The sequence below is a fragment of the Caretta caretta genome, chromosome 2, assembly GCF_965140235.1.
Source record: "Caretta caretta isolate rCarCar2 chromosome 2, rCarCar1.hap1, whole genome shotgun sequence".
Lineage (NCBI taxonomy): Eukaryota > Metazoa > Chordata > Testudines > Cheloniidae > Caretta > Caretta caretta.
In genome coordinates this window covers 235,350,176-235,374,801 of record NC_134207.1, presented here as the reverse complement: position 1 = coordinate 235,374,801, position 24,626 = coordinate 235,350,176, and the positions used below count along the sequence as shown (strand labels likewise).

At 44.0% G+C, this 24,626-nt stretch overlaps 1 protein-coding gene across 5 annotated transcripts in view; it reads left to right on the top strand.

Moving 5' to 3' along the window:
- The window catches only part of ARHGAP21 (Rho GTPase activating protein 21), a 187,756-nt gene that overhangs the window by 149,309 nt on the left and 13,821 nt on the right, over nucleotides 1-24,626 (top strand). For all 5 annotated transcript variants that reach the window (XM_048837869.2, XM_048837866.2, XM_048837865.2 and 2 more), the window contains 7 exons: nucleotides 12,368-12,526; nucleotides 12,692-12,794; nucleotides 12,901-12,937; nucleotides 13,519-13,644; nucleotides 14,461-14,745; nucleotides 16,175-16,239; nucleotides 16,321-16,469. In XM_048837869.2, the coding sequence (XP_048693826.1) occupies nucleotides 12,368-12,526; nucleotides 12,692-12,794; nucleotides 12,901-12,937; nucleotides 13,519-13,644; nucleotides 14,461-14,745; nucleotides 16,175-16,239; nucleotides 16,321-16,469 (924 nt within the window). The remainder of the gene's footprint in view (nucleotides 1-12,367; nucleotides 12,527-12,691; nucleotides 12,795-12,900; nucleotides 12,938-13,518; nucleotides 13,645-14,460; nucleotides 14,746-16,174; nucleotides 16,240-16,320; nucleotides 16,470-24,626) is intronic.

Sequence of the window (24,626 nt, the reverse complement as noted above, 5' to 3'; positions counted from 1 at the left end):
AGCCAGGGCTTTGTCAAGCCTGACCTTAAAAACTTCTGAGGAAGGAGATTGCACCACCTCCCTAGGTAATGCATTCCAGTGTTTCACCACCCTCCTAGTGAAAAAGTTTTTCCTAATATCCAACCTAAACCTCCCCCACTACAACTTCAGACCATTACTCCTCATTCCGTCATCTGCTACCGCTGAGAACAGTCTAGATCCATCCTCTTTGGAACCCCCTTTCAGATAGTTGAAAGCAGCTATCAAATCCCCCCTCATTCTTCTCTTCCGCAGACTAAACAATCCCAGTTCCCTCAGCCTCTCCTCATAAGTCATATGTTCCAGTCCCCTAATCATTTTTGTTGCTCTCCGCTGGACGTTTTCCAATTTTTCCACATCCTTCTTGTAGTGTGAGGCCCAAAACTGGATACAGTACTCCAGAAGAGGCCTCACCAATGTCAAAGAGAGGGGAACGATCACGTCCCTCGATCTGCTGGCAATGCCCCTACTTATACATCCCAAAATGCCATTGGCCTTCTTGGCAACAAGGGCACACTGTTGACTCATATCCAGCTTCTCGTCCATTGTAACCTCACGGTCCTTTTCTGCAGAACTGCTGCCGAGCCATTCGGTCTCCAGTCTGTAGTGGTGCATGGGATTCTTCCATCCTAAGTGCAGGACTCTGCACTTGTCCTTGTTGAACCTCATCAGATTTCTTTTGGCCCAATCCTCTAATTTGTCTAGGTCCCTCTGAATCCTATCCCTACCCTCCAGCGTATCTACCTCTCCTCCCAGTTTAGTGTCATCTGCAAACTTGCTGAGGGTTCAATCCACCATCCTCCCGATCATTTAATGAAGATATTGAACAAAACGGGCCCGAGGACCGACCCTTGGGGCACTCCACTTGATACCGGCTGCCAACTAGACACAGAGCCATTGATCACTACCTGTTGAGCCCGACAATCTAGCTAGCTTTCTATCCACCCTATAGTCCATTCATCCAGCCCATACTACTTTAACTTGCTGGCAAGAATACTGTGGGAGACGGTGTCAAAAGCTTTGCTAAAGTCAAGGAACAACACGTCCACTGCTTTCCCCTCATCCACAGAGCCAGTTATCTCTTCATAGAAGGCAATTAGATTAGTCAGGCATGACTTGCCCTTGGTGAATCCATGCTGACTATTCCCGATCACTTTCCTCTCCTCTAAGTGCTTCAGAATTGATTCCTTGAGGACCTGCTCTATGATTTTTCCAGGGACTGAGGTGAGGCTGACTGGCCTGTAGTTCCCAGGATCCTCCTCCTTCTCTTTTTTAAAGATGGACACTATATTCGCCTTTTTCTAGTCGTCCGGGACCTCCCCCAATCTCCATGAGTTTTCAAAGATAATGGCTAATGGCTCTGCGATCACATCCGCCAACTCCTTTAGCACTCTCGGACGCAGCGCATCCGGCCCCATGGACTTGTGCTCGTCCAGCTTTTCTAAATAGTCCCGTACCACTTCTTTCTTCACAGAAGGCTGCTCACCTCCTCCCCATGCTGTGCTGCCCAATGCAGCAGTCTGGGAGCTAACCTTGTTCGTGAAGACAGAGGCAAAAAAAGCATTGAGTACATTAGCTTTTTCCACATCCTGTGTCACTAGGTTGCCTCCCACATTCAGTAAGGGACCCACACTTTCCTTGACTTTCTTCTTGTTGCTAACATACCTGAAGAAATCCTTTTTGTTACTCTTAACATCTCTTCCTAGCTGCAACTCCAGGTGTGATTTGGCCTTCCTGATTTCACTCCTGCATGCCCGAGCAATATTTTTATACTCTTCCCTGGTCATTTGTCCAAGCTTCCACTTCTTGTAAGCATCTTTTTTTTGTTTAAGATCAGCAAGGATTTCACTGTTAAGCCAAGCTGGTCGCCTGCCATATTTACTATTCTTTCTACACATCAGGATGGTTTGTCCCTATAACCTCAATAAGGATTCTTTAAAATACAGCCAGCTCTCCTGGACTCCTTTCCCCCTCAAATTAGCCTCCCAGGGGATCCTGCCCATCAGTTCGCTGAGGTTGTCAAAGTCTGCTTTTCTGAAGTCCAGGGTCCATATTCTGCTGCTCTTTCTTCCCTGTGTCAGGATCCTGAACTCGACCATCTCATGGTCACTGCCTCCCAGGTTCCCATCCACTTTTGCTTCCCCTACTAATTTTTCCCTATTTGTGAGCAACATGTCAAGAAGAGCTCTGCCCCTAGTTGGTTCCTCCAGCACTTGCACCAGGAAATTGTCCCCTACCCTTTCCAAAAACTTCCTGGATTGTCTGTGCACCGCTGTATTGCTCTCCCAGCAGATATCAGGGTGATTGAAGTCTCCCATAAGAACCTGGGCCTGTGATCTAGTAACTTCCCTTAGTTGCTAGAAGAAAGCCTTGTCCACCTTATCCCCCTGGTCTGGTGGTCTAGAGCAGACTCCCACCAGGACATCACCCTTGTTGCTCACACTTCTAAACTTAATCCAGAGACACTCAGGTTTTTCTGCAATTTCATACCAGAGCTCTGAGCAGTCATACTGCTCTCTTACATACAGTGCAACTCCCCCACCTTTTCTGCCCTGCCTATCCTTCCTGAACAGTTTATATCCATCCATGACAGTACTCCAGTCATGTGAGTTATCCCACCAAGTCTCTGTTATTCCAATCACATCATAATTCCTTGACTGTGCCAGGACTTTCACTTCTCCCTGCTTGTTTCCCAGGCTTCTTCCATTTGTATATAGGCACTTGAGATAACTTGCTGTTTGTCCTGCTTTCTTACTATGAGGCAGGAACCCTCCCCTTTCACGCTCTCCTGCTCGTGCTTCCTCGTATCCCACGTCCTCAGGGCTTTGGTCTCCTCCTTCCTCTGGTGAACCTAGTTTAAAGCCCTCTTCACTAAGTTAGCCAGCCTGCTTGCGAAGATGCTCTTCCGTCTCTTCGTTAGGTGGAGCCCATATCTGCCTAGCACTCCTTCTTCTTGGAACACCATCCCATGGACAAAGAATCCAAAGCCTTCTCTCCGACACCACCTGCATAGCCATTCGTTGACTTCCACAATTTGACGGTCTCTACCCAGGCCATTTCCTTCCACAGGGAGGATGGAGAGCACCACTTGTGCCTTAAACTCCTTTATCCTCCTTCCCAGAGCCAAATAGTCCGCAGTGATCCGCTCAAGGTCATTCTTCACAGTATCATTGGTGCCCACATGGAGAAACAGGAAGGGGTAGCTATCCGAGAGCTATATGAGTCTCTGCAGTCTCTCTGTCACATTGTGAATCCTAGCTCCTGGCAAGCAGCAGACTTCTCAGTTTTCCCGGCTCGGGGAAGCAGATAGATGACTCGGTCCCCCTGAGGAGAGAGTCCCCGACCACCACCACCTGCCTCCTCCTCTTGGGAGCAGTGGTTGTGGAACCCCCATCCCTAGGACAGTGCATCTCATATTGCCAACTCCAAGTGCTCAAATCATAAACCAGGCTGCAAAAATGATTGGCATGAAATTGCTAAAAATAATAATAGTGGGGTTCTTTTAATTTGCTGTCTGGTATTAGGGTTCGTGCTTTGGAGCTTTTCTTTGCAACCATGAGGGCTAGAGACTTTGGGCACAGCTACAACAGAGGGTTTAGAGCAGTGCAGCTGCACTGATACAGCTGTCCCACTGTAAGCTCTCTAATGTAGCTGCTCTAAGCTGATGGCAGAGAGCTCTCCCATTGGCTTAAGTAATCAAGCCCCTGTGAGTGGCAGAAGCAATGTCAGCAGGAGAAGGTCTCCTGCCGACATAGCGATGTCCCCGCCGACGCTTATGTCGATGTAACTTATATCGCTCAGGAGAGTGATTTATTCTGACATACGCTGTAGTGTAGATATAGCCTTTCTCTTTTAATGGAGGCTGAGATTCTCACACTGTAAAATGAACTCTGGACAGCTGGGGTGTTAAATATTAACTCCAAATTTTCCAGGAATCACGATAAAATTGCAAGAGTTAGCTTTGCTGATTGTTGTGGGGGTGGGGCGAGAATGATAGAGCTGTATTTTCCCAGCAGGAGTTTCTTGGAAGTGTGCCTGACTCAGGCACACACTCTCCAGATGCAGCAGGGTTGCGCAAGCCAGAGTTGACCCTACTCTACTCTCTCATAGGGTGAATGGCTTCTTGCTGCTGCCTCACAATGGCCCAGTCCTCCTAACATCATGTGCCTGTGCGTGACGGTAGCCTTCCCTACTTCCCCCCGGGGAAAGCCAGTTAGGGAGTGTTAGGGAGCAAGGCTATCTCCACCATGTTTACTTGTGCAGGGGTGGTCACAGACAGCCCTTTATGGGTATGTCTACATTGCACAGCAGGCCTGTGCTGCCCGACTCAGGCTCAGGTTAAGGGGCTGTCTAATTGTCATGTAGACGTTTGCTCTCAGGCTGAAGTCCAGACTCTAGAATCCTGCAAGGTGGGAGGGTCACACAGCTCGGGCTGCAGCCTGAGCCTGAAGTCTTCACATCAATTAAAAACAGCCCCTTAGCCTGAGTCATCTGGCATAGGCCAGCTGTTGGTTTTTAACTGCAGTGTAGACATACTCTCAGACTAGAATTTTTGCTAACCTCAGTCAGAGTTTTTAGAGAATCTGAGTTCAGTTCCTGGCTCTGCCAAATGATGCTTGTGTAATCTTGGGCAAATCAATTAAAATCTGTGCATCAGTTCCCCATCTGTAACATGGAGATAATTATACTCCCTTTCTACCACCCTTTGTCTCATCTGTGTATAAAGTTAAACTCACATGTAAATCTTTACAGGGTCAGTCCTTGAGGCTGTCAGCTCTTTGGCAGGTACTGTCATTTACTTTTTGTATGTCCATTGCCTCGCACAACAGGTCCCTGATCTCAGTTGAGTTTCCAGGTGCTATTGTAATATAAATAATCATTTGTTAATTAACACTGGGTACCGAGACAGTTAATTGAATTGGACAAGTATAATTGTTCTGACCTTTTGTAGGTTTTGAATCTCTGGTTTAAATTGTATTGCACCCGTGTGTATGTACACAACACTTACAGAGCACCTTTCCTTTGTATAAAGGTTTTTGTAATGTAAGACAGTGCAATTTTATTTTAAAAAATCAAATATGCTTGTCATGTTTCTTGTTGAAACATGTTTAACAAGAATAGCTGCTGTTTCAACATACAGCTTGTCAATCATTGTAGTCTAGTTTGCTTGCTGATTCATTTTCTCAGTCTTACCTCTTTTATGTCACTGGGCAGACAGTAACGTAAAATAGACTTTAGTCATATTTTGTTTTTAAATAAGGAGACTGGTTTTAATTTTTTAATCAGGTAGGTTTGACCAGTTATCTGTAAGTGCTTAAAAGGATACTGTCAAATGGAAATCCCATTTGTACTTACTGTTATAAGTAACCACTGACATTACTGTAACTGAAAGAGAGAAGATTTTTTTTTAATTACTCACGTTTGTTTGCTTTGTGCATTTGACAGCACTTTGTGCAGGCATTTTCATGGTTATGCTGATGATGCACACCCTTCCACAGGCTCTGCAAGGAGCTGCTTACCAGTAACAGCTGTAGCAAAGCTGAAACTGAAGGGGTAGCTCTGTGCACAGAGAGAAAAATAGGAGTATGTGTGGTGGGGGTGATTTCAGGTCTGAGAAAAATACTTATAAAGATAAAAAGATAAGAAGAAAAGCACTTTGTTAAAGGAGGGAAAACATTTTGTGCCTATTTTTCCCCAGCCTTCTGATCCTTTACCAAAAGAGGGGCTGGAGGTGAGGGTGTGGGGGACTGGGGGGACAGGAAAGCTTTAAAATTAATTAATGTTAACAAGATTGTCACTATCAACTTATTTGAGATTTTTTTCCTACTCTACATCCTTTTTTACTTAAAAACAGTTTGTGGGGTTTAGATAAAATCTACATTAAGGTATTAAGCTAGACTGTCACTTCACTGTAGCTTAAAAGAAAAGACAAAAGAGAGAATGGTTACCTGACAACTTCATAACAATGGGAAGATTTTGATATAGGCTGACTTAAAAGCCTGTTTGCCTTGGGGATAAACTTTAAAATACGATAAAGTAATTAGGGCTATACACAGTTTGCTACAAATGAGATTACTTAAGTACTGTAAATGTCTAAAAGTAGTTTAATTTTGTCTGTCTTAGAAAACAAGATGAATGGACAGTACACAGCATTTGAATAAGTGATGCCATTTTTAGCTTTGGTCGGGAAGTAAGGAAGGCCATTTTGATTAGATGTTGGAATAAATGAGTAATGTTCGCACCATTATTTTTAAAGAGACAAGAGTTTGCATATTACAGATTTTCTTGTTTCCTATAAACAACTTTTTAATGAAGTTTTTGAAACAAAAACATTGCTTTTTAAAAATAAATATTTCTCCTAATTACCCTTCCCCATTTCATTTGAGTGGTGCCAGATAATTGCTGCAAGAAAGGAATCAATATTTTACTCCTCTCAATAAAGCTGTCATTCTTTTCATGCCCTGATCTAGTAATATGTTTTTGTTTAACCAGAAAGGTATAGTTTGCTTCCCTTTTCCCTCATTCGAGAATGGGAATGTCACTCTTGTGGAGAAGAGTTCAGACCATTTTTATTCTGATCTCCAAGCTGACAATATTGTAGCTATGTACTTCACCCCCAAATGTCATGACGGACACCAGGATCTTTATCAAATCTTCGTTTTTCTTAGTTATTTTGTTGTTCCTTTTTTTACATTTTCTGCAGGATATGGTAGTACATCATGTTACAGAGATCATTTGTTAGGGAAGAGTCAAACATGGCTTTTGTAAAGGGAAATCATACCTCACCAATTTATTAAAATTCTTTGAGGGGGTCAGCAAACTTGTGGACAAGGAGGATCCACTGAATGTAATCTACTTAGACTTTCAGAAAGTTTTTGACAAGGTCCCTCACCAAAGGCTCTTAAACAAAGTAAGCAATCATGGGATAAAACGGAAAGTCCTCTCATGGGTCAGTAATTGGTTGAAGGAAAGCAAACAAAGAGTAGGAATAAATGGTTTGTTTTCAGAATGGAGAGAGGTAAATAGTGGTGTCCCCCTGTGGTCTGTACAGGGACCGGTACTGTTCAACATATTTATATGATCTGGAAAAAGGGGTAAACAATGAGGTGGCAAAATTTGCGGATGATGCAAAACTATTCAAGAGAAAGAAGTCCAAAGTAGACTACGAAGAATTACAAGGGAATCTCACAAAACTGGATGATTGGGCAACAAAATGGCAGATGAAATTCAATGCTGATAAATGGAAAGTAATGCATGTTGGGAAAGCATAATTCCAACTATACTACATACCAAACGATGGGGTCTAAATTAGCTGTTGCCACTCAAGAAAGAGATCTTGGAGTCATGGATAGTTCTCTGAAAACAGCCACTCAGTGTGCAGTGGCAGTCAAAAAATCTAACAATGTTAGGAACCATTAGGAAAGGGATAAATAAGACAGAAAATACCAGAATTCCTCTATATAAATCCATAGTATGCCTGCACTTTGAATACTGCGCGGAGATCTGGTCACCCCATCTCGAAAAAGATATTTTAGAATTGGAAAAGGTAGAAAGAAGAGCAACAAAAATGATTTAAGGGTATGGAACAGCTTCCATATGAGGAAGGATTAAAAACACTGGAACTTCTCCGTTGGGAAAAGAGACGACTAGGAGGGGATATGATAGAGGTCTATAAAATCTTGACTGGTGTGGAGAAAGTGAATAAGGAAATATTATTTACTCCTTCACATAACACAAGAAGTAGGGGGTCACTGAATGAAATTAATAGGCAGGAGGTTTAAAACAAATGAAAGAAAGTACTTCCCCTCTCAATGCATAGTCACCCTGTGGAACTCGTTGCCAGGGGATGTTGTGAAGGCCAAAACTCATGGAGGATAGGGCCATCAATGGCTATTAGCCAGGATGGGCAGGGATACAACATCATGCAATGTTTGCCAGAAGCTGTGAGTGGACAGTAGAAGATGGATTACTCAATGATTGTCTGTTCTGTTCATTCCCTATGAAGTACCTGGTATTGGTCATTTTCGGAAGATGGGATACTGAGCTAGATGGATCATTGGTGTGACCCTAGCTGTACTACAACCCTGTTTTCCTTCTTCCCACGTGTCTTCCCCACTTGTAAGCCCCCATGGGGAAAGAGTTAAACCATCATAAGAAAAAAAGACTAATTATAAAATGTCCCTCCCTCCACCATGTTAGGAATTTGTTTTTGTATTGTGGTAGCATCTAGAAGTCCCAATCAGGGCCTGTTATGCAAGGCACTGTACACATACCTAACAACAACACAAATCTCTGTCCCAAAGTCTCCTTGTTTCTCCTGGGAGAGAGTAAACTGAAACAGATCTGACCATACTGGTGTAATTATGGCCCCAGGCACGTTGTGGAGGCAGAAGCAGTGCTTTCCCTTCTCCCGGGCCCAACCTGTCTGCACAAGGTGGAGACTTAACAGCTCTGTGGAGCCTACTTCCTGCCCCCCCCCCCACAGGAAGCAGTGGTACTGCACAATGGTGCCAGGGATTAAAGAGGTGCATTACACCCCTCTACTCCCTTGCTTCAGTGCTCCGGATGGCAAGCAAGGCAATTGCCTAGGGACACAGGGGGCCCCACAAAGCTGAGTTATATGCTTCAGCCCCAGGTGGCGGGGCTTGGGCTTCAGACTTGTGAAAGGGGTACAGTAGTTGGGAAGGGTTGAGAAACACTGCATGAGACTATAGCAACACCTTCCAAACATACAGTAAAATGATTTTTGTCAAACAATTGAGGTTTGTGAGTTTCTTCAGATCTCCTTAAACAACACAAACAAAGAGTTCGATTGAATGATGTCAGATTGGAGGGAGGTCTCAGGTGGGATTCCACAGGGATCTGTTCTGGCTGGGTGGTGGTCAGCATTGTTACTAATGCACTGAATGTAGGAATACAGAGCATATTGATCAGATTTGCAGATGACACAAAGCTAAGGGGGTATTGCAAACACTTTGGAGGTTAGAGCTGAAATTCAAAGGGATCTTGATAAATTGGAGAACTGGGCTATAGAAAACATAAAATTCAACAAAGACAAATGTAAGGTGCTACACTTGGAAGAAAAGGTTTGGCAACAGCACTGCTGAAAAGGATCTGGGTGGTGGTGGATCACAACCTCTGCATGAGTCAACAGTGCAATGCTGTTGCAAAACAAAATAATAAAAAAAATGCATTTTTAGGTTGCATTAACAGAGGCATAGCACGCAAGTCACAAGAGGTGATGGTACCACTCATTTCGGTGCTAGCTAGGCTCAGCTGGGTTACGGTGTCCAGTTTTGGTCACCACTGTATAAAAAGGATGTAGAGAAAATGGATCTAGAAGCGAGCGACAACAATGATCAAAGAGAGGGAATGCAAGCCATATGAGCAAAGGCTGAAGAAATTGTTTGGAAAAGAGGCAATTAAGGGGGGACATGATAGCAGTCTTCAAATATTTGAAAGGCTGTCATAAGAAAGATGGAGAAAAATTATTCTCTTGCCACAGGGCAGAACAAGAAGCATTGGGTTCAAACTACAGCGTGGTAGATTTAGATTAAACCTCCTAACTTGTAAGAACAGAAGGACAAAGGAACAGACTGCCTTAGGGAGGTTGTGGAAGCTCCTTCACTGACATTTTTCAAAAAGAGGCTGGATAGCCATCTGTCTTGGATGGTTTAGATACAACAAATCCTGCATCTTGGCATGAGTTAGACTAGATGCCCTTCCGATCCCTCCTGACCCTATTGTTCTATGATTCCCCCCTATTGTTTTCTCACTTTGTGCATAGGGGCATGCAGATGCATTTAATAACACCACAAAAATCTCCCAAGAATGTGTCACTACTCTGTGTGAAGTGACATACAGAAATACTACAGTGGTAAAATAAATGCCAGCAGTATTGTTTAGTACTGTAAGTAACAAGTAGAATGCAGTCAGATATCCCATAAGATTGTTCTTAGACCAGTGGAGAGGACAGCTTTATATCGTATACCCTGTATTTATATAATTGCAAAATTTCCATGAATCCTGAAAAAGTAGGTAAACAAATGGTAATTTTGTATTTGAAAAATTTCCTTTCTTCGTTCTCTTCACGTATTTTGCCCTTTCTGCCACCACTCCATCTATTGACTTCATCAGCCACAACTTTATAAAGTAGCCACAGTAAAAACAAGTGCAAGAATTCTGCTGTGAACATCTTGGACTAAATTAGTAATACTTTCATTGGAGGCTGAGTGGATCAACTGATTGCTTCACACTGCACTTCCAAAGATTACAGATGTTCCCATTTTTAAAAATTCTGTTGCTTAGTTTTAGTTTTTAAGATTTATTTTTATAAAATAACGTAAAATTATTTCTCGTGGTAGTATTTCGTCGCCCCTTGAATTGGGTGTTTGAGCCTTTTAAGGATAGTAAAAAAGTAAATTGTAAAGAAAGTTGAATTAGTATGAAAATCAGAGAAGTATGAGTCTTTGCTGCCATCTCAAGGGCTTTGTGGCTTGTGAAGTGTTTCTCTTCAACCTAGGTCATGGGTTAAATAGCACATACTGTGGGAAATCATGTATCATCCTGAATATCAAGTAACACTCCAGTATTTGCAGCTTGTGTGGATTTATTCCAAATGCCAGCATTTCTAGCCTGTTGTAACAGGGATTATTGCATTCTGGCTGAAGTCTGTGGCATAAAAATAAAAAAAGCTGCAAACTGAGCACTCCCAATTTACATGTTAAGAACCAGTTAAATGAAGCAGTGTTGGAATTGTTCATTTCAAAGTGTGTGTATCCTTTAGTCCAAATTAGAGTATGGGATTTTTCAGGATTTGCTGTTGAAAAGGTTGATCAAAGAACAGTGAAAGAGAAGAAAATAGGACCATGAGGGACTGCTGTAGTTCTGAAAATAAAAATGTAATTACTAGGTTCCCCCCCCCACAACTACAATAGAGAAGTAATTTATTAATATCTCTAATTGCTGCTGTGGAAGTAGGTAGAACTTTGAAATTAGTTAGATAAATATTACTTTTAAGGAGAATATCTTTTACTTCAAAATGTGTTGTAATTACAGAATTTTAGATTGCATTGGCAAGTTCTGCTGCTGCCTTTCACCTTAGTAGAACAGAACAGCTTGTTACAATGGACGTCAGCCTTTTAGTTTAAGACATTGCTTCAGTTTTCATCTGACATACCATTGGTGACATAGAGCAGAGGGCTGTATAAAATTACAAAACTTGTAATAGACTTTTCTACCATTTAAAAAATGTAAGTGTGCAACCAAACTGTGATGGTACAAGCTGACAGTTTTGAACAGAACTGTTAGTGACCATTTGAAAAGCGCAATGCAGGCAGTTGTGTTCACACAAAGCAAAGAATAAACCTCTGTTTATGAATGTTCACTGATTTCAACAGGCTTTTCAGAAGCTCTGCATATTAAAATTCACGGCACATAGAATACATACATATTAATTATAGCAGTACAGTTCAGCAACATGTGCATGATCTGGTTCTCCATCTTTCTCCTGTACTTCTGTACTATAATAAGTATTTTTCTAGTGTTCCTAGTGTATTTTAGGAGATGTTTATATTCTGTCACTTTGAAAAATCTGTTGTGGTTGATTTTTCAACACTTTTCATCTTGTAAGTAATATATAAAAATCATGGAAATGCTTCAGCTTTTTTGGATTACTGCGTGATGACCCTCATTGCTTTTGAGACTGTGAGGAGTTAGACACGTACAGACGGCAATTGTTTATATGAGCAATTAGTGGAAGGTATAATTGGTAGGTAGTACTAGCAGCTTATGATGTATGAGCAATTGCTTAATTCCTTCCAGTTTTTTTTAAATGGGGGTTTGGCTATCTTTTAAGTATGTTGCCATTTCAAACATTGCTGTTTGAGCTTTTTTTGTGATTTTTGTTTAAAGATTAATAACTATTTATTGAGGTTTTATGCATACAGTTTAATGCAGTGAATATTGTATTCCATTTCTCTTGCGTATAGCCGTCTTACATATCAGCAACTGAATTTAGAAGTATAGTTTTCTGACCAACAGCATGCTGTTTAAACAGCATACCATTTAAACATAGAAATTCTATTGTGACAGTTGTATGAACATTCTTTAGACTTATACCAAATATGTAACTAATGTTAGTATGTCCATGGGGTATGGCACCAAATTTCCTTAATAAAAATGTTTGTTTTAACCATGTGAATTAACTGGATTCATAATGTTTGAAAGGCTGGATGTTTAAGATATTAGTTTCTGATATTCTAATGAAGAGGCAAGTTCAGCCTGCTATTTAGTCTGAGCTTTTTACTAAAGCGTTTAACATTCTAATATATTATATATTGCCTTGTAGATGAGCCAAGTAGCCCTAGTATTGACCATGATATTGCACACATTCCTGCTTCTGCTGTCATTTCTGCATCTGCCTCTCAAGCTCCCACTATAACAACAGTTCCTCCCAGTCCCACATCTTCAGTTCCTTTAATTCGACGTCAGCTATCCCATGACCATGGTAAGTTTTTTTTGTTTTGTTTTTAAACAAAACTTTTTTCTTTTAAAATTTTGTTTTCTTTGCAGGGAAGATATGGCAGCTTATAATGTTTTATTGCTTCAAACAGTCAAAACATAAAATGTCATTGAAGCTGATTAGTGTTTGATCATTTTGATTGACTTGCAGAATCTATCAGGCCTACTATATTGGATGGTCAATCTCCTGCAAAAACTGAGAGATCCAAGTCTTATGATGAAGGATTGGATGACTATAGAGAAGACGGGAAATTGTAAGTCCTGAACAAATCTGTGTGAGCGCGAACAGGCATGTGCACTTTTTCTATTAAAAAGTATACAGACTGTTCATTGATAATACCTACTTCTCTCTCCCAACAGGTCTATTAAACATGTATCTAGTTTAAAGGGAATCAAGGTTAGTAACATATTTAACAATATTATAAGAGTTATGTTTGCTAATATGAGTTTTTGTGCTGGATCACATGTGAAATTCATGGCAATTTGTTTACCTATCAGATCATTCTAAAATGACTCTTTGATGCCAGATATATTTTTTCCTAAAAGGCACCATACTGTGATAAGTTAGTAAATGTGAACTGCTCCTCTTCAGTTTCTCTGTTTTTTTTTAAAGGTACTTTAAAATGCATTAGACTTGTTTTATAGCTGAACAAAAGGCTTTTTTTCATTTTCTGCAGCATCTCACATCTGAGCAATAATATATGATGCACGCAAAGACAAAAATATCAAAAAATAAATAAAGGTGAAATGTCTCAAGAATTACATAGTGTGTGAATTCACAGTTGATCATTTTGTACTAATGGAATAGTAGAAACCTTCATAGCCTGATAAGTATTTCCTTGCACCATACACTGAGGAAACCTTCACACAGAGATGGGGGAGGGTGGAGAAAAGAGGGGGAAATTACCTAAATATAGACTTCTACTGAAAAATCTATTTAGAGGACCTCTTGATATTCTGACTCTTATTTTTCTTTAGGTCCCAGACAGCCAAAAATCTTCAGAAGACTCTGGATCCAGAAAAGATTCCTCTTCAGAGGTCTTTGGTGATGCCTCCAAGGAAGGATGGCTCTATTTTCGACAGCTTGTTTCAGACAAGGGAAAGGTATTGTGCTTTCTAACATATATAAAAGATAAATATAAAAAATACAACTGCCACAACTGAGGGTAAGAAAAGTCAAGCTGTAGGCAAGAGATGTTCCTTGTATGCAGTAAAACATTATGTAATGGGCACTAGCAAAAGTGACATTAAACATTTAGCTTTAATCGAGCAACTTCTACATGTTCTTTCATAGATTATATTCATAGCTGCCTTCATTTCTGTTGGTTTAAATTCAGAGCAATAGTGAGTAATTTCACATCTCAGACCTAGTTATTTAGTGCAAATAATCAACTGCTGGAAAGCTGGGAGTGCAGATTTTTCTTATGCTAACAGGGGGACAGATTTGTATTTACATCATTTTGAAGTTGAACAAACCTCATGGACCTGCTGGAAATTCATAGGCCAAGATTTTCAAAGATGAAAGAGCCTGATGTTCAGAGGGGAAGGGAGGTGGCTCAGCGCTTCTTACAATCAAGCCTTTCGAAGGTGACATAAATGGGGCACCCAGTCACTTGAAAATCTTGGTTATAATGCCTGCTAATTCTGTAACCATCCCTTAAAATTTCTGATCCTTTTGCTACTGTCACATTTGCACACACACACATTATTATACGTTCAGGCAGGAGGGACAGTTGAGACATTTGCCCTTTCCCTTGATGCAAAGCGGTCAGTGACTAGTACATTTATTATACAAAAGTTGAGTGTTCTGTGCCACCCTGTGTTCAATCTTTGTGTTCTAAAAGTTTTATATGTGGCTTATAACTAGGTAACAATAACGGGCTATACGCACAAACAAACAAACTGGTTCATATTTTCCAGCGAGTTGGTGGCAGCATTCGGCCATGGAAACAAATGTATGTTGTTCTTCGAGGTCATTCACTTTATTTATACAAGGATAAAAAAGAGCAGACAACTCCATCTGAAGAAGAACAACCTATCAGTATCAATGCGTGTTTGATAGATATCTCATACAGTGAAACCAAGAGGAAAAATGTATTTCGGCTTACCACATCAGACTGCGAGTATCTGTTTCAGGCTGAAGACCGAGATGACATGTTAGCATGGATTAAGGCTATACAAGACAATAGCAACCTCAATGATAAGGTAGCTATATAATATCTGATGTACTATCTTACATGCTGTTTTCTTCTGTTGTATTTTCTTTTAATCATTAGACTTTTTTATATATAATAGGACAAATATATTTTTCTGTTTCTGGTTGACGCTAAATTGAAATATGCATTAGGGAGTAAATGGAAAACTGCAGTGAAATTAGATACCCATATAACTACATCTATTTACATAGAAGAATAAATTCTTAATCTGTCTTTGAAGTTTAAATATCCCATAAAGTAATTGAGCTAGTAAAAAGCTGGCATTTTAATAATCTGCTGTTTAGTTAATCTATACTTAACTTTAGAAGTCGTAAAATAAGTTTTGCCCATTAAAAAGTTGTTGTTTAAAAATCACTGTTAATTTAACTACAAATATATTTTAAGTTACACTGTACAATACCTGTTAAAATCCAATGTAATCAGATGGAAGCAGTAATTTCTGGCCTATTCTGTCCCAGCAGACTCCTGTTGGGAAGTAGCAGTTTAGGAGCAAGTATCGGGGGGTAGCCGTGTTAGTCTGTATCCACAAAAACAAAAAGGAGTCCAGTGGTTCCTTAAAGACTAACAGAAAGGAACAGTTTTCACTTAGATACTTTGCACCATTAAATAGTTACATAGTGAAACAATGACAGGTATTTCAAAAAACTGTTTTGTAACTTTCATATTCATTTAAATAAATTACAATAAACATATTAGAAGACAGAGCATGTTGTATGCATATGCACACATGCATATTCTATATAAATGTTGATATCTGTTTCTATACATATTGAATTTGTAAAACATTTTTTATATGTATTTTTGATAGGTTTACATTTTTGTTCTGGGGAAAAAAAGTGCTTCCATGATGCTTTTTAATTACAGCTGTTTGTAATTCCATTCTATTCCGTTTTAGAATAGTTTGCCTAGGGAAGGTGGATTATAAGCAGAATTTTGGTGAGGTGGTTAAAAGCATTTGTTAAGTAGCCAGCCATGTGATAAATTGTAGAACTTTCAGTGCCACATATGTGGGTATGGAGGTATTGTATGTGTATAGATTGAGATTTTCAGAACAGTGTCCGGAATAGAGTCACACATCTTCTATTAAAATGGCAGCTTATTGAAAATCTGTGGCTAAATCCTCTGCACTTCTTTGAAAACACCTATCATAGCAGTTACTTATAACTGATCACCACAGCTTTTCTTTAATCTTTCAAACAATGTCTTTATTTTTTCTTTTGAAATATATTTGAATATTGTGTCTATTCCTAAGAATATCCATTACATTTTAGCTGTACTGGAATTGAACTTGACAACTACCCAGTGTATGTTATCTGATTATGGGAATAGTTGTGTGTATTCTAAAGGTGGTTAGACAAGCTTTTGCAATGGTATTATCAAAACTAGGATTATGAAGTAGATCTTGATTGATTTTACAGGATACTGGTGTCACTAGTAGGGACCTAATTAGCCGGAGGATTAAAGAATATAGCACAATGATGAGGTAAGCAGTCTATATGCAGCTGGCAGGTTTTTTTTTTGCCTGGTTCCTAGCTTCTCTGTACCAAGTAATGCCTTATTTCAGTTCTTCCAGCAGCAAAACAGAGCCCTCCCCCAAAACACCTCGCCAGAGTCTCAGTATCAGGCAAACATTTCTTGGCACTAAAACAGAACAAAGGACCCAAAGTCCTCACTCTCCCAAGGAGGAGTCAGAAAGGAAGCTGCTCACTAAAGGTGTGTATACTACATACATTATTGTTGGCTAAACCTATAAAAAATTAACATTGTAGAAGGCCAAATGTTCAGGACATAAGAGTTGCTTTAGCCCCTTTCTTCGGATACGTGAACATACAGATGCAAACAAGCATTAACTATTTTTTTTGAGCTGTATTTAGAATCACTGACCGTCTGTGGGCTTGTCTTCACTACCATGTTACATCAGCGCAGCTGCGCTGATGTAGCACATCTGGTCAAGACATGTTCTGTTGATGGGAGAGGATCTCCTGCCAACATAGTGCAGTGTAGACACTGCTTTAAGTCGATGTAACTTATGTCACTCGGGGGTGGTTTTTTCAGGCCCTTGAAGATCTGTATTGAAGTCTTCTTTGAGGTAAGTCTTGGCTCTTTTCCTGCAACTGTCTGTAGTGACAGCAGCAATAGACTACACCAGTGTTGTGCTTCTCACAGCTAAGCTCTACTAAGCTTATGCCTTGCTTCAGAAGATTCTTATCTAGCACTAGTCTTTCCCTCCCCGGTTGATCTGCAAATGACTAGGTAGAACCATTTTTAAACTATTGTTAAGAAAACAAAATTTTTCTGTAAAACCTTTTATAATGTTAGAGGATTTTCTTGCCCCATGGATTTAAAGTACCGAAAGGAAAACGCATTATTTTGGGTGGGAAAAGGTATTATTTTTCCCAGAGCAAGAAATTAAACTCTGCTGAGCTCTTTCTGAGGTGCCAACGTATTAAATTTCACAGATGAGTGAGCTGCAACTGTAAGCGTATATCAATAATTGATCTCCAACTGGTAAAGTCTCAGGCCAACGTTTTTAAAGGGAGTTGTTGGTGCACAGCACTGCTGACAGTCAGGCCGCTGATTTAAGTGACTGAGCACTCAGGTTTGAATGTGTGTGCCTGAACTCCGAGAAGGAATTCCGTTTTGTTCCCCAGACAAGTTTCCCTTTATACGGGCTATCGTTCTCAGACAGTATTATATACTAAAACTGCAGTAGCATTTTTCTGGAGAGATAGGGATGAGTAACCTTCAGGATCTTACACAGCATTATTTCTCCAGAAACCTCTGAATAAGAGGACAGGATTACATCAGGAGAATTACAGAGCTGGTACAGCCTCACTTACCTGTATCTTTGAGGGGAACCAAACACTGTGCATATGACTGAGTTTTAGCAATTGATACTGCATCTGTCTAAGGGTAAAATTTTTCAAAAGCATCCAAGTCCCATTTTCAAAAGTGACTTAAGCACTTAGAAGCCTGAGTTCCATTGATTTTCAGTGAGACTTGGGCTCCTAAGTCATTTCTGAAAATGAGACTTGGACGCTTTTGAAAACTTTGCCATTAGCATAATTAAGTCACATAGTGCAAGCCACACCTCTTCAGCTGTTTCTAGCCCTAAGACTAGAAAAGTGGTGGTTCTTCGAGTGCTTGCTCATGACGATTCCATTCTAGATGTGCGTATTCCCACATGCAGAGTCATTGGATATTTTTGCCTTAGTGGTATCCATAGCATCGGCTGTGATGCCCCCTTGAGTTCCACACTCATGCGTTGGTATATCAGGCGCTGCCAGCCCTACGTGCTCTCAGTTCCTTCTTACCGCCTGTGGTGGTTAGCCAGAGTGCCTTTTCCTTACACAGCAAGGGCTAGCGGTTTCGTCTCTCCTGACTGAGCCTTAGGGCCTTGTAAATAGTTTGTTTATAGTAGTTAGTGTTAAGCACTTGTCAAGTGTAGTTAGAAGTTAGAGTCCCAATGGGGACTTCGCCCCAGGCAGGGAATGCCCCTGTCTCAGGTGTTTAAACCCAGCTTGGACTGCAATGGGCCTATCCCTGTTAGTGACCCCCCCACTGTAGTTGCCTCAAGGCCTTTGGGGAATCACATGTGAAAGACAAGTGTCATGTGTAAAAACTTTCAACCCAGAAAGAGTGCAACATCCGTTTGAGGGCCCTCCTCATGGAGGCTGCTCTCCACCTGGCTTCTGAGCCATCCCGGCTGGACTCTACTCCTAGTACGTTGGTCTCAGTGCATAGCATACCCCCAGCACCGGTCTCTGCCTGGCACCATTCTCCTTCACCAGTCCCCAGAAAGCAGACCAAGAAACATGGTTCCCTGGCACCAGGCAAGAAAGGCTATGGGGTATTGGGCAAAGGACCCAGTTCGGGCCACCCATCCACACCGGAGCCACATGGACATGCCTCCCTAGTCGGTGCCCTTAGTCCCCCAAAGGATCTACCGCTGAATCCCAGAAGCAGTAGGGGAACCAGTCTTGTGGCAGGATTGATGCCTTCCCAGGATTGATGCCTTCCTGGCACCTAGAGAACAGAGGCCTTTACAAGAGCTGCTGGTACCACGTGTGCCCCCTACGAGGGCGAGCCAGCTGCCAAGACCCCCCAGAGGCAGTTGAACGCTGCTGATGTCCTGAGCCAAGGCAGCGCTCTCCGACTTTGTGCCGCAGATCTCTGGCTTTGCAGCTCAGATCTTCAGGGGCTTGCACTAGATCACAGGCATTGAGTGATCTAGTGCAATGCGGGTCACCTAGGGAGAGGCGCCAGCCTCCATGTTACCGGCACCATTCACCCTCCCGCCGGTTGTCGTCTTGGTACGGGTCCCCATCACCTGCTCTATGGGAACGATCTCCGTCATGGTACTGGTCCCCGGGGCCCCAGCACCGGTCTCCAGCGACAATGGTCAGCTGACAAATGCAGGCATCAACGGCTCCACCGTGGTCACCAGAAAGGGCTTCCTCCGGCATGGAAGGGTAGATTAGCTCCTCACCAAGGCATCACCGGCGCAATTGGGCACCGGAGGCTGCATTGACTTCTACACCGCCACCTTGGCAGCACGGCCAGTGGCCAGCACAGTGGCCCTATTGGAGTTCCTGGGGCATGCCTGTGATGGCAATACACCCTTCACGCCACTCATCGGCCACCACCTCAGAGCAGTGTTGACGGCACCGGCAGCACCAGGCTCAGAGGTCAAGTTAGAGTAGCCAGTGTCCACCCCAAAACGCGCTTCCCCCATGGGGGATGATGCCCCCCGGTGTTTCAGTCGTTGTCCTCATCCACAGATGAGGCAGTCACAGGATCCTCGAGGGCCAGCCCGCTGGACAATTTTAAAGAAGACCTGCACTTATGGCCCTGCTTCGATGAGTGGCCGAGAACTTGGGCCTAGAGGTGGAGGAGATGGCCAAGCAGGTGGACACCTTGTTCAACGTCCTCAGTCTCTATCACTGCCACACTACCAGTGCATGACAGGGTCCTCAAAATTGCCAAGGCCCTCTGGCAAACCCTGTCGTTCATCCCTCCCACCTCCAAAACAGCGGAAAAAGTGTGCTTTGTCCTGGCCAAAGGGTTTGAGTACCTTTTTATACCCATCCACCTCCAGGCTCACTGATCATTTCTGTGGCCAATGACAGGACAAGCAGGGGCACACCAGGTCAACCCCAAGAATAGAGGCCAAAAGACTGGACCTTTTCGGGAGGGAAATTTATTCGACAGCCAGCATGCAATTCCAGGTGGCGAACCACAAGGCTCTTTTGGGCAGTTACAATTTTAACTTATGGGACTCCCTCTGAAAGTTCAGAGTCCCTCCCCCAAGATTAGGCCCCAGAATTATGCATCTTGGTGGAGGAGGGTACGGTGGCAACAAGGGATCTCTTCAAATGGCCTGTGACCCCAGAAAGCGGTGCAGACCCTAGCCAACTTCAGATGCCATCGACACCTGAAGCTCTTCAAGCAGCTCAAGAAATCCTGACGCTCCCGCGGTACCTCGGTCTCAGGGAAAACCAGTGTTGGGACCTGTGCGTATGTCTCCACCTCAGCGGTACCAATCCCCATCGAGAGGGATGTCCTGCCAGCATTCGCCTGCCCGAAGCAGTCCTGCCTAAGGACTGGAGAGGCAGGCTCAGCGGTCAGCTCTTACACCCCAACCTCAGGTCCCTCCACCTCTTGGCATGGATGCTGTGTGGCTGAACCCCGAGGAGTGGACCTGTTCGGAAGGAGTCCAACAGGTCCTCCTGGAAAGTAGAAAGCCCTCAACTACACTGACTTACCTGGCTGAAGTTTTCCCCCTGGGTGTCCGAATGGGGTATCTCTCCCTTGCTTTCCTCCATACAGGCTTTTCCTGGACTACCTGCTCTGTTTGAGGAACCAGGGCCTGGTGCACACTTCCATTAGAGTGCATCTTGCGGCCATCTCCACTTTTCACCCGCCAATCCAAGGACAGATTGTGTTCTCCCATGACATGACGGTCAGATTCTTGAGAGGGTTGGAGAAACTCTTCCCACAGGTGTGGGCTCCCGTCCTGCAGTGGGATCTTAGCTCGGTCATCTGTAGGCTCACTGGCCTGCCCTTTGAACCACTGGGTTCCTGCTGCCTTTCCCATCTGTCATGGAAGTTCTCATTCCTGATGGTGGTGATGTCGGCGAGACGGGTCTCGGAAATTAAAGCCTTGACCTCAGAACCGCCGTACATGGTCTTCTACAAAGATAAGGTTCAGTTGAGTCCCCACCCGGCCTTCCTGCCAAAGGTGGTCTCCACTTTCCATATGAACCAGGACATCTTCCTCCCGGTGTTCTGTCCCAAACTGGACAACACCAGTGAAGACAGGCGTCTTCACGCCCTGGACATCGGGAGGGCCTTGGCTTTTTACTTAGAGCGTTCAAAGCCTTTCCGTAAATCGACTCAACTCTTCATCACTACAGCGGATGGGATGAAGGGTCATCTGGTGTCCTCACAGAGGATTTCCAATTGGATCATCTCATGCATAAGGACCTGTTACGACTTGGCGGAGGTTCAGCCACTGCCAGTTGTCAGAGCCTACTCGATGACAGCTCAGGCATCTTCAGCAGCCTTCCTGGTGCACATCCCTATCCAGGACATCTGTAGAGCCACAATGTGGTTCTTTGTCCACATGTTTAGTGCTCATAATGCCATCACTTAGCAGGCCAGGGACGACACTGGGTTCGGCAAAGCTGTGTTGCAATCTACGTGACCGTGAACTTCTACCCTCCAGGGGTACTGCTTGGGCGTCACCTAATATGGAGTGGATGTGAGTAAGCACTCGAAGAAAAGAGTTACTTTTTCCATAACTGGTGTTCTTCGAGATGTGTTGCTCATGTCCATTCCATGACCCGCCCTCTTTCCCCACTGTCAGAGTTTCCGATAAGAAGGAACTGAGTGTGTGGGGAGCCAGCTGTGCCACTTATACCGCTCCATGCGGGCGCCACTCCAGGGGGTGCCGGAGCCAGTCCCCTACGGATACTGCTGAGGGAAAAACTTCTGGCACCAGTGCATGTGGCGAGCACACACATCTAATATGGAATGGACATGAGCAACACACCTTTTCCATAAGTGGTGGTGTTTGAGATAACTGTCTTTTTCTCATAGTCTCCCCACCCTCCATCCTCCCCTCCTCAGATCCAGGAGACTGGTACGGCACCCTCGATTTGAAGGACGCTTATTTCCATATTTCAGTCACAGACGCTTCCTCTGTTTCATGGTGGGCGGAAGCCATTTCCAGTTTACAGTGCTGCCCTTTGGCCTCTCATCTGGCCAGAGGGTGATAACAAAAATGTATGGCACCAGTGGCTGCTTACTTGTGATGCTGACGGGTCCAGGTCTTCCCGTATCTCGATTTGCTCATCCAGGGCAGATCTCTGGAACAAGTGCAGAGGAGCCTCGTTCTGGTGCGCTCCACGTGCCACAACCTGAGCGTGTTGTTAAACAACAAAAAATCTACCTTAAGGCCTGTGCAACGGAGTTCATTGGAATGATTTTCAACTCCATGCGGGCCAGAGCCTTCCTTCCGGGGGTACATTTTCAGGCTATGTCAGACCTGATCTCCCATGTGAAAAATCACCTGATCACCACGGCTCGCACCTGCCTGTGGTGGTTGGACCACATGGCCGCATGCACATATGTGGTCAGTCACGCCTGGCTCCATCTCTGGCCTCTGCAAACATGTCTGGCATCCGTCTACATTCCCAACAGACACGACCTAGACTGGGTATTTGGGGTGCCAGATCGTATCTGGTCGTCGCTGAATTGGTGGTTGGACCCCAGGTCGATGTTGGAGGGAGTTCCCTTCTTGGCCCCATCCCTGTTGCTGATTCTGGTCTCCGATGCTTCGGACCTGGACTGGGGAGCCCACCTGGGCGAGTTCAGTATGCTGCGCCGCTGGTTACAGGACGATCTGACCCTCCACATCAAGGTCAGGGACGTCAGAGCAGTTCACCTGGCCTGCCAGGCTTTCTTGCCCCCCCTGAAGGACAAGGTGGTGCAGGACCTTTCAGACAGTGTATTACATCAACAGGCAGGGCGGAGCCAGGTCTTTGGCCCTTTGCCAAGAAGCTCTCTGCCTGTGGGACTTGTGTGCTGCATACCATTGATCTGGTAGCCGCGCATCTGCCCGGGACCAGGAACGTATTAGCAGATCACCTCAGCAGGACCTTCTCGTCTCATCATGAGTGGTCGCTCCATCCAGAGGTAGTCAGCACAATCTTCCAGAGGTGGGGGACTCCTCAGGTGGACCTCTTCACGTCCAGGCAGAACAGGAAGTGCCATGTGTTCTGTTCGATCCAGGGGATGGACAGGAGCTCCCTGTCAGACGCATTTCTCATCTCGTGGTAGGGGGCTCTGATGCACACCTTCCCGGCAGTGCTGTTGATTTACAGAGTCCTCCTGAAGATCAAACAGAACAGGGCGAAGGTTATCCTAATAGCCCCCGTGTTGCCTCGCCAGCACTGGTGTGGCATGCTGCTGGACCTTTCGATAGCTACCCCTCTGGCTGGATTTGCTGTCCCAGAACCACTGCAGCCTTCTGTATCCAAACCTGGTGGCGCTACACTTGACAGCATGGCTACTGCATGGCTAAATGCGGACGAACAGGAATGCTCAGCCTAGGTTCAGCAGGTCTTGCGGGGTAGTAGGAAACCCTCCACCAGAGTGACTTACCTGGCCAAGTGAAAAATGCTCACGTGCTGGTCCTCGGAGCAGCGTATCTGGGCCAAGCAGGCCTTGCTGCAGGAGATTCTGGATTACCTTCTGCACCTCAAACTCCAAGATTTGTCCCTGTTATCGATCAGGATCCACCTGGCCACTATTTCGGCTTTCCACCCTTCGTTCCAAGGCAGGTCAGTCATTGCTCATGACGTGATGGCCCGGTTTTTGAAAGGTCTGGAGCATCTCTACCCACACATCTGGGATCCTGCCCCTCCCTGGGACCTGAATCTCGTGTTATTGAGGCTCCTGGGGCCTCCCTTCAAGCCTCTGGCTTCCTGCTTTCCCCTGGAAGGTTTCGTTCTTAGTTGTGATAACGTCGTCCCACAGCATGTCTGAGATCAGGGTGTTTATTTCAGAACCGCCCTATAAGATATTCTACAAGGATAAGGTCCAGCTGTGACCGCACCCGGCGTTTCTGCCCAAGGTAGTTTCCCAGTTACAAACTGGCCGGGACATATACTTATTGTCGTCTTTCCAAAGCCTCATGCGTCAGAGGAGGAATGCAGGCTGCATGCCCTGGACGTCAGGAGGGCGCTGGCCTTCTACATAGATAGGACAAAGCTGTTCTGTAAGTCAGTGCAGTTGTTCATTGCTGTGGCAGATAAAAGAAAGGGTTGCCCAGTGTCTCTGTTCAGAGGTTTTTGTTCTGTATTACTGCCTGCATCTTCTAATGCAATGAGCTGGCAAACATGCCTCCGCCGGCAATTGTGACAGCACACTTGACTAGGGCACAGGTTCCAGTCCAAGAGATCTATAGGGCCACTACCTGGTTGTCTGTCCACACATTCGCATCTCATTAGGCACTTACCCAGCAAGCTCGAGACGATGGTGGCTTTGTCAGAGCAGTGCTGCAAGCTGCACGACCGTGAACTCCGACCTCACCTCCATGGACACTGCTTGTGAATCACTTAGAATGGAATCAACATGAACAAGCACTCAAAGAAGAAAACTGTTACCTTCCTTTTTGTAACTATTGTTCTTCAAGAGGTGTTGCTCATGTCCATTCCATTACCCAACCTCCTGCCTTTCTGTCAGAGTTGCTGGCAAGAAGGAACTGAGAGGGCATAGGGCCAGTGGCGCCTGATATACCGACGCATAAGTGCGGCACTTAAGAGGGCGCCACAGCCAACCCTACGGATACCGCTTAAAGGCAAA